The sequence below is a fragment of the Clarias gariepinus genome, chromosome 17 (genome assembly GCF_024256425.1).
Source record: "Clarias gariepinus isolate MV-2021 ecotype Netherlands chromosome 17, CGAR_prim_01v2, whole genome shotgun sequence".
NCBI classification, from domain to species: domain Eukaryota; kingdom Metazoa; phylum Chordata; class Actinopteri; order Siluriformes; family Clariidae; genus Clarias; species Clarias gariepinus.
Window position 1 is genome coordinate 6721028 of NC_071116.1, and position 10943 is coordinate 6731970.

Below are 10943 nucleotides of genomic sequence, written 5' to 3' on the forward strand. Positions count from 1 at the left end.
TATATATATATATATATATATATATATATATATATATAGCACCTGAAAGTACACCTTCTTGTTATAATTTATCCGGTTCAGTCGTCTTCTGTTTGTCTCAGCTTATTTTCTTTGTAAGAAATGTGCTATGTAAATGGTTCTTCGTTATCATCATCATCACTGGCCCTAATTATTCTAATGCTTCAGTAAATCTGGATCTCCAGTCTGTCCCAAACACTATGATTTAAAAGTTGTTTTTTTTTCAATTGTAAGCAATTATTATTGAGAAAACTTATCATAAAGACGTATCAGGTATTCTTGCTATTTGTCTTGCATTGTGAATCTCGTATCAGCCATGAAACAAATGTTAAAACTACGTATTTCTCTATCGGCTTCTTCCGAGTTCTGTGGCTACCTAGACCTTCTACCAGACTCCAGCGTTTGGGATTTTTTCAAGATTTCCAGAAGCAAGCTTTCATTTAAAAAAACAAAACAAAAAAAAAAAAAAAAACTGTACAAGTTTCCCTCAAACCAGTGAGAACTTCTTCTCACAACTATAACACCTTGTGTGATCTAGTGGTTCATCACAGGTAGTTCAGCATCTCTCCGCTCAGACACGCCAGACACGATGTAAATGCACTTTAGGTTCACGTCAAGACAAAAAAAAATTCTTTCAGAAACAAAACAACAAAACATACGGATAATAACAGTTAGAGTTAGAGTTGCATTGGTTTCGAGGACTGATGATTTCCAGCGGAATGCTGTCTGACCTGAGAAAGGCATCGGCGCCACAACCGGTCACACCGTGTAGTCCAGCTCAGCGTTCATCACCGTGTACATCTCGTAAATGGCGTCCACGGTGACGGTATAGTTCACCAAGAACTGCTGAATGTTCGCCAGGCAGTCTTCCTCCTTCACCACCTGACCTTTCGAAAGAGACTTCAGGAAATCCGACCTGTACGGCGCAGCCAGAAGTGCAGCCTAAAGCAGAGACAGGTTTCAAAAGTGAGTACAGCCCTCGAATTTCAGCATACATTTTAGTACAGCTTCTCAAAGGACAATACTATAAAAATGAAACTTGGATATATTTTCGAGTAGTCAATGTCAAAATAGCTGGCAACAAAAAAAAAAAAAAGTGAGTACACCCGAAGTGATAACAGCTGTATATCTTTAACCATGCAGAGTCACATGTCCTATTCATGTGTTTGTCAGTGACTGAGTACGTCTCCAGACCTGAACCCTCTTGAGCACCTGTGGGGCGTTCTCGAGAGTAAGGTGGTGAATCGCTGTGTGTCTAACAACCAGCAGCTCCGTGATATCATTATGGAGGAACCACATAAGCAGCTCTGGTGAATTTCAGGCCCAGGATGATTAAAGCGTGCTAGATAACAATAGTGCTCACACAAAATATTGACAGTTTTTGACACTGTTCGGGTGTACTCATTTACATTGCCAGTTATTTAGACAATAAACTCTGCATGCATCTGAGTTATTGTTAGTGGACAGTAATTTGAATCTTCTACGGTACAGTATATACAGTTTTTATTTCTATAGTAATGTCCCTTAAGAACATATAATAAAGTGGTTGCTGAAATGTGAGGAGTGTACTAACTTTCATGAGATACTATAACCCTTTTTTTTATTTATTTTTTTAATATTTGACAGTTCAGGGTTGTTTGTATGGACCTAAGTGTATACTGTAGCCTCAGATTTCCTTAACATGCCTGACCGACAGGAGATTAGGTGTGAAACTCTCACAGTTTTCATACGTTTGGAGATGCTTTTCAGTTTGTCACGGTTGTAAACTGGGGTTATTTGAGTCAATGTCGGTTCAAATTAGGCATTCTGGCCATTCACCTTAGATTTCTTTCAACAAAACTTTCCTTGTTTTTGTTTTTTTATTCTACAGAGTGTGAGATCAGCATTTTTGGTACTAACAATCATGTAATTTCCCCCTATATGTTTCTGATGTAACATACTGTAACTGAAGATCTTGACCTGTATCTAGATGATTTCATGCAATGTGCTGTGCATATAATCCAGGATCAAGTTACAGTTTACAATACACTATAAAGTTTTGTTGATGTTGCATGGGTGACTCACACAGTTACGGCTCTGGTTAACTTAGTTTAATTGGTGGTTTGAGCCCCAGCACTATCAAGCTGCCACTGTTGAACCCTTGAGCAAAGCCCTTAACCCCATCTGCACTGTATCCTGGCTGCACTCTGACCCCAGCTTCTTAACTGGGATATCCAAAAAAATAATAATTTTATTGGGCTTTAAGGTTCATGTGGCAAATAATTGAATCTTCTTTGATTGATAAATTCATTAACTCGTTCGTCTACAGGGGAAGTGGATGCTCCAGTGTGCTTCCCAGTCATGTGTAGAAGACTAAATGTAATTAAACACGTGAAATTAAGTTAAGGTAAAGTTAAGAAAGTTTAGGTAATTTAATAATACAAGGCCAACTAGACAAACAGTTACATGGATTAACACACAATAAGGGAAATAAGGGGAAAGTTAATGTGTGTACAGTATATGAAATTAAAAAAATGAGACAACTTGTGGCTGTCCTCTCCAAAGAAAAAAAAAGTGATGTAGCATATAAAATGTTTGTGTCTTTGTGTGAAAACGTCAGTGAATGTTTTAGCTTTTAGATATAGAGGAACAGTGTTCGATCTTCATTTCACACTTAGTCTGCTTACTGTCTTCATCTTCTTCAGCGTTTTCACACCTGCTCTTTTCCTTTCTTTTTTGTCACCCGGGCACGCTAATTAATTCAGCTATTAAAATTCCTTGTATCATCAGCCACCTCATGCCTCGACTGCAGCAAGGATTCGGAACGAGAAGTACTTAACTGTAGTTAACATATCAAACTTTTATAACCATCCCAATTATATATATATATATATATATATATATATATATATATATATATATATATATATATATATATATATAAATGAGCCTTCTCCAAACTGTTGCCACAAAGTAGGAAGCATAGCGTTGTCCAAGATGTCTTGATACGCTGAAGCATTAAGATTGCCCTTGACTGGGGATAAGCGACCTGATGGAAACTTTTTTTTCCAAAACAACCTTAGTGTTTTGGAGTGCACCACCTGCAGGATTATAGAGGAATGGCAACATTTTAATACCTAAATTGCAAATATACAGTGTCTGGCCGAAACAACAACAAAAGTTGCACACTTTAAGGTCTTGTCCACACGTAGTCGGGTATTTTAAAAAATTTTGATTTCTCTATGTGGTTTTCACCTTTATTCCACACGCAAACAACGTTTTGGTCGTTGAAAATGAAGCTTTTGGGGGAAACGAAGATTCTGGCTTGTTGTAACATCACCTTGTGTCGATGATGTAATTGTCTGTGTGCTCGTCTCCTTGATTTGACATCAGCTTTGTTTATGATGATATTTTGTCCAATGATGAACTTACACAAACATAAACATAAACTAGTGTGTGTTAAAGTTGCGTACTGGACTTTTTACATGCGTGTACATACACATGCAGTTACTTACACATTTACGTTAACGAACAGGTGGTGATGACTAAATGTACTAGACAGCGACGGCGGTTTCGGACGAAACCCGTCAGATTTCTACAAAGCGCAACAGGTAAACTCCATGCACACAGAGACGGGAATCAAACCCGGACCCTGGAGGTGCAAGGAAACAGTGCTAACCACTACACCACCGTGCCGCTATGCAAAGAGCTGTTTTCCAAAATTCAATAGGAAGTAGGGTTTGTTTTTATTTACCCGGTTGCTCAGTTTGCTTGGCTGCCAAAGAAACTGCACTAACCCGTAGAGAACAGATGCAACTTCACACAAGACAGTAACCGGAGCTCAGGATCCCTGCGTGCCAGATCTGTAACGCCCTTGCTTTAAATATTTATCACGATTCTTTCTGGTTTATATCTCTGCACACTTCTATCACGCTGTATATTTCCGTCTATTCGGCTTTTTAATCTAGTATTTTGGCAGCTCCAGGATTCCTGATTCTTTTAAGTGTGGAATTTCACATGTCTCCGTGCCTGCATGGGTTTCTCCTGGGATTCCTCAACTCTCAAATACTGCCTGGAAGTTAATTTGTGACTTTTCTTTGCCCCTAGATGTGAATGAGTGTGTGAATTGTGTATTGAGATAGATCAGTGTCTCAGTCAGAGTGTATCCCTGCATCAAACTTCCAAAAAAGAAAGATGCTTCGGATTCACCGCGACGTCATGATCGGATAACTCAAGATAAACGACCAAACTGATTTCATTTAAACCTGACACTTTATATGCAAAGACTGGACTCTAGGGTGATGTCTAGGACTCTTTCACCTATCTTATCCCCAACATGGCACTCTTTACCATAAATCTTACATTAAAATAAGAATTTGCATTACAGCAAAATGTTATTTAACATCATTAGTTGACGTTTTCGAGGATAAAAAGAAATAAAAAAAAGCCAGCTAAGTGTAGTGTGTGATTTGTATTTGCCTCCTCAAATCAGTGGACTGTAGAGTCAGTGTAAAAGTTTTACCTAATCATTTTATTAAAGGCATTTATATTGTATAGAAGATGTAAAGAAAGAAGTGCCCCTGTGTTTACTCTTCATGCTGTGAGCATCCGTGTCGATTTCGTTGTCACATGCCAAGGAATAGGAATTACGAGGTTTGTTTCCCTAGCCTGAGGTCGAACTTGGCGGGTTATATGCCAGCTGTAAATGGACGCAGTATAGCCTTTCTCAGATTCTCTGGTTTATACTTTTGATTGCATCCCATGTCCATTATATCCAGTAGACATATGGCTCGTTCCAGTGAAAGAAAAGAGTTACATATGTAAAAGGATTAAATGAGTCTCAGGTGAACTTTTTTACACTGTACTTGCATTCCGAGTGACAACCACTATCCAAACACACACAGGCACACAATGGATCTGTTCCTACTAAAATCTTATATAAGCTGAGTACTAAAAAAGGCTAGGTTAGCTATTAACAGTGTTGGGGGACGTCACTTTTTAAAGTAACTAATTACGTGACAAAATTACGGTCTTTAAAAAGTGATCAGTTACATTACAGCGATACTTTCTGATAAAAGTAACTAGTTCGAGTACTTTTCCATTTCAGAAAATAAAAACTCCTTTGTGATTCCTCATGCATGTTGTTTTAATCAAGACCTTTATAATTATTCTACCATCATCACTCAGCCAAGTTTGGCCCATAATCTGTTAACTACTAACACCCCTATCTCACCTACGTGGTTTCACGCGGTGGCCGTAAGTACGGTTCATCAGGATTCACTGTGAGTTTTGGCGCTGTGATTAGATTTTCATCTTTCCACGCGACAGTCCTCGCTGACCTTGCAGAATTTCACGGTACGCTCATGGTGCTCAACTAGTCAAACCGCATAGGTGAGATAGGGGTATAACGGGGGTTGGGGCACGGGGGCGGGGCTTGTAGGATGACTTTCACGCACTCACTAACGGAATGACTGCTGTCTGGCTCACGGATTACATAAATTGTCTGAATAAAGCTGCTTTGGGACAATGCCAATTGTTAAAAGCGCTATACAAATAAAATTGAATTGAATTGAATTAAATAACCGATTACATTTTTTTAAATATAACTAAATAACTGAGTACTTAAATGGCGGACCTAAGGCGTTAGATTACTCGTTACATCAAAAAAGTAATCCAAGTACTCCAACCCGTTACACGCAACAATGGCTATTAGCAGTTTGCCGCTACACACTAACCTTCTTACAATTTACCAAGTAAATTTCGCATAATAAGACCCCTTAAAAAAAGGCATGATGCTAATAACAATCTGATTGATGCAATAGGATGTAAAAGCTAGTTTGTGAATGTTTCTACTGAATTCAATAAGAAATTTTATTGCTGTTGTTTTTTTTTTCTTTTCAATTTCTAAAGCAATTCACCTCCTATAACGCTCTACTTTGGGGTATTGGGGATATTATTTCAAGGCTCTGATGTGTAAAATCTTAATACTGCACACCCTATTGCGGATTGACACGTTGCTTCCCTTAAATATAGCCATTTATATTCCATCTCGATCTGTCGGTTTCTTTCCCTTACCTTAAAGACCTTCTGCACTACCCAGCCGTGGTACCTCTTTAGCGCCCCATCGTAGGCTTTAGTGATATTGACACGGATGTGGTTTGGATTGTTCTCGTCCCGCTCGCCGTCTGCCAAACTCTGCAGCATGATCTGAATGAAGCGCAGGCCTCTGGGGGGAAACAGGTCACAAAGAGCGAGAGCTGAATTTCAGAAACATACTGACAGGAAGCCAAGAGGAAACTGAATGACTTTTGTTAATATGTTCAGGCTGAAAACATGACCAGCTCGCTGTAAAAGGCTTATCCTGTGATTCAAAGCCATGGTCATGTGATAGCACATTAGGAAGCGAGAATATTTTTGTACATAATATTACTCAATTGTAAAGCTTTATTCTTCCGTTCGTCCTCCAGTTGTCCACTTACTGACACGCCTCTCTTAGGTAAACTTGACGAAGATGTCTTGACGAGCATCAGTACACAAACGTGATTCTGTCTCACCTTTTTAACCACATGAGCGCTAACGTGGCTCCCGCTTTCGGCCACTCGGACCCGTACATGACCTTCTCAGCTTCCAGGATCATCTGAAGCGTCTCGTACTTCGCCGGATCGGAGTCATGTACAGCTCGGATTTTCTAAGTATTGAGATCAGAGAGCTGTCTAAATAATTGAGAGCAAAAAAAAAAAAAAGTGTTAAGGTGAGGAGAGTCACACTTACCGTGATGTTTCCGTTTATGTCGGCTTTGATGGGCGCAAAAACTCTGGAACCGAGACAGTCTGTTAAAACAAAGCACAAAAAACATTCGCAAATCAGATTGAGAGTAAATAGAAAGTGTTAACACGTTATACATTTAGATAAGTAGCAGTCACATACATCACACGTCCTTAAACTAATTATACAGCAGAAATTGAGATCCTGTTAAAAAACCTGAAGGTTCAGACTAATGAAGCATCAAATGATTGGTATTTCTTCAAAAACAAGATGTCCAGGAGTGTTTTATTCCCCTTATACAGTAATATGCTGATTAATTTAAACTCATTAATAAATGTCATGTACTATATACTTTTTACCATTTACAGTAATGTTGTGCAAAGTCTGAAGATAAGACTATAATTTTTTTAGTGTCCAAAAGTTTATGGACAGCTGCAGCATACACTACTTGGGATCACTTGCAATTTTCTTTGTTTTCGTTTAGTGATTTATTTTCTACATTCTACAACAATACTGGGGATTTAAAAACGATGAAATAACACAAATGGAATTAGGTAATTATGTAACAACAACAGTAGTTATTTTAAGACACGGAGGTCAGCCATTCTGGAATAGCTTTTGCAAGAACAGTATTGTGTCGAGTCTTTGCAAAAACCATCAAGCACCATGATGAAACTCTCTCATGAAGACCTTCTCATGAAGTTACCAGCCTCAGAAATCACCAATTAACAAACAGCACGTCAGATTAGAGCTGTTAAGAAGACTTTACAGAGGATGAGTAGGGGATACTACTGCGAATATTGTGTATTTTGGACGCCTTCTGTATTGTTTTATAGTGTAGAAAGAAATAAAATCAGGAACGACCATGGTGTTGGAAAGTGATCCCACGTTTTTGAGTGGTAGTGTACGTCTCACTCCTTTGCATTTGGAATAAGCTCCAGTTCTTCAGGAAGGCTTTCCACTAGATTTTTTCATCATGAGGTGCACTCCATCCAAAAAGACAGGACAAACTCTACCTTGGATAACCTTTGTCATCATGAAGCTCTCGTAGTCATGCAGGAGCACGTTCAAGTCTCTTAGTTCACTTGTAAAGCTCCATTGCACAAATATGTTAAAATAAATGTGTGCTTTTAACTTTAAGGTCACGTGTCCACATACTTACAGTACATATAGGATGCCATTGCATACAGTAGGCGCAAAAAGCAAGGGTGTGCCAAGATCCTAAAAATTACATTCCCCAAAATAGTGTGTTTTTCCCTTGTTATTAAGAACAAACACACCGGTACTTTTTTTGGCCTGTATTTTCTGAGGAGACTTTAAAAGTCCCGTCTGTGCTCCAGGAGACACCGGAGAACTTTTACCGCTGTACCACTGAGATTATCCTCACAAACGCATCTCAGTGTGGCACTCAGCTACCCACCCTGGAGGACATTTACAAGAAACGCTGCCTGCAAAAGAGCGAGAGGTACTATCAAAGGTACCTCTCTAACAGCAATCATGGACTATTCACCCTTCTCTCTCTGGCAGGCGCTACAGGTGCCTCAGAGTCTGCACAAACATACTGCAAAATAGCTTTCTCCCTGCGGCTGTTAGCGCACTGAACAACTGATCATAGAAGGTTAACAAATAAGCGACTGCACTGTCACATCATTGTCACACTAATGTTTGTTAAACAGGGTGGATACTCCCTCCAGGCTGGATATATCCGTCATTTTTGTGGTATTTCCTTACAGGGTCGAACTGCCAGCCCAACAGCCAATTGTATTCGAGCAATTGTATTTGTTGGACTTGGGGTCTAACTAATTTCGAATTTTTTGGTCACATACACACATACAATGCTTATACAACCGCCTGTAATCTAAAAAGAAGAGTCTCTCTGCAAGAATAAATTTACGATATAAAAATCTAATATTTAAACAGAGAAATAAGAACATGAAATACAAGAAAATGATACAAAACTTCAAGGTGAAAAAGTTACAATTTGTAAAACGTTGCTAATAGAATAGAATTGAAATAGAAGTGTATGAGTTGTTAAGTGTATAAATGCAGTTAGACCTCATTTGCATACAAATAAGCAATCTGCAAACACGAGCAGAGAAATGTGCAAGGTCCCATGTAGGCAATGTGCAAATGTGCAACGTGATGAGTGGTGTGTTACATCCTGACTTGGTGTGTTAGTAGAAATGCAATGTGAGTGTTTACTGTGTGGGAGAACAAAAGAAAACAGATCCGATTGTTTAGCCCTATGTGGTGTTTGGGTTGAGAAGCTCCTCCCCATCTGTTTGTGTTAGCCTTCAGGGAGTGGAAGCGCTTTTCTGACCGCAACAGAGGGAACAGTAAATTGAGGTGGCTGAGGTCCTTCACTATCCTTGGCCTTGGTCCAACACCATCAACCGTGGCACTCCAGTGGTATCAGGGCTCGAATTGGGGGACCTAATGATCAGCAGCCCAACACCTTAACAACCGTGCGTGTTATCTCCTTCCATTTGTCTAGAAATGGATTGGTTTCCATCCATTGTAGGTTTCCATCCTCTGTAGTTCAACTAGGGACCGTGGAGGCCAATGGTGATTATAATTGTATTTATTGTACATATGGGGACACACCCCTTATTTACCACATTTATTATTATTTATTGTAAATAGGCCAGGTGGCACGATGTCTTAGAGGTTAGCACTGTCGCCCTTGAACCTCCAGGGTCCAGACTCGATTCCCACCTCCGTCTCTATGTGCATGGTTTCCATGTTCTCCACGTGCTTGGTGGGTTCCCTCTGGGTACTCCGGTTTCCTCCCACAATCTGAAGACATGCAGATTAGGCTAATTGGCGTTCCCAATTTGCCCGTAGTGTGTAAATGAGTAGGGTGTATGTGTGTGTGTGCCCTGCGATTGATTTGGCACCCTGTCCAGTATGTACCCTACCTCATGCCCTAAAATAGGATGAGTGAGTGAGTAAGTGAGTGAGTGAGTAAAGGCCATTCATGTACTCCTGCTTAGATGCTAAGTGCATTTCATTGGCTCTGAATATGTACTTAAAATATAAAGTTGAATTTAATCGAATTGAATCTAATCTAACCAACGTGAAAGCCGAAACAGACTTTCAGGGCAGCACGATCATGAATAATTCACCAGTCTCAATTTTAGACTGCACCATTCCAGGATTTACAGGGGAGCACTTATTAAAAACCTTTATCTCCTCAAACAGCCTCAAGGTAACATTGTGTCAAAACATGAAAGAAAGAAATGTTAAACTGTTTCCACACAGCTTGTCTTTTATCTTACCGTCTCAGTTAGCTAACTTTAACCCCAGAGCCCCTAAAACCTCCAGACTCACATTAATGAGCCCCCACACTGTATATATAGAGGAGGAGCTTGGGTCTCGTTCCAATAACTTTTGTACGTTTTTGGTTCACTTTAATCATCAAACACTAGGCCACTCACTTACCGTTTTACTTACTCACGGGCTAACGTTACTCACCGAAGAAAGACGGAAGATGAGACACCGAGTCCAAAAACGACTTTGTAGCGATTTCTTTGGTATTAGGCAACTCTGGGAACTGTTTATCTAATAACAGAGACATGCCGAAAAACGAAAAAGATTTTAAAAATATATATAATTTTGATTAGGAGGTGGTAAAGGTAGCAAGCCAGGAGAGAGAGGGCAGAATTAACCCGGAACAAGCCGAAGTGACACTTCGTACAGCAACAGGGAAGTAGTGGGCGGAGTCTGAGTAGAATATTAAGTAGGTCGGCAGTAATCTAACCAATAGAAGAGCCGTATTTGGTAGGTTAACAAAATTGACCAATAGGCATCGTTTATGCAAATATGATGAGAAGCGACTTGTGTGTTCACTGGCAAAAGTGCATCAATGTACTTTACTTGTGATTTTACGCCGTCGTTAATATCCGTCGTCAACGTGAAAAGAGTTCCTAACTTATTAATACAACGAAATAAAAGTTTGTAAGGTTGAGTATTGAGCATTGTTTAGAGTGAATCACAGACAAGAAAGCGAAAAAGTGGATCGAATAAAGATTAACGACTCCGGCGCATTAAAATTCATTTATACCACTTCAGAATATATATATTAAAGCTTTTCATATTAATATCTATTGGTGCCGGTGTTTGTTTTCATTGAGAAAGTAGTTTATTTTAAGATAGATTATTAAATCCAGCACATAAATTGT

At 39.3% G+C, this 10943-nt stretch overlaps 1 protein-coding gene across 1 annotated transcript; it reads right to left on the minus strand.

The window, feature by feature from the left end:
- Nucleotides 1–10450, minus strand: LOC128505682 (glycolipid transfer protein-like). The gene is made up of 5 exons (XM_053476227.1): nt 10237–10450; nt 6769–6827; nt 6552–6685; nt 6073–6223; nt 1–960 (listed from the first exon to the last, which is right to left on the minus strand). The coding sequence occupies exons 1-5, from the start codon at nt 10337–10339 to the stop codon at nt 778–780; spliced, it is 630 nt and encodes a 209-aa protein (XP_053332202.1). The 5' UTR covers nt 10340–10450; the 3' UTR covers nt 1–777.
- Nucleotides 10451–10943: the final 493 nt, after the last annotated feature.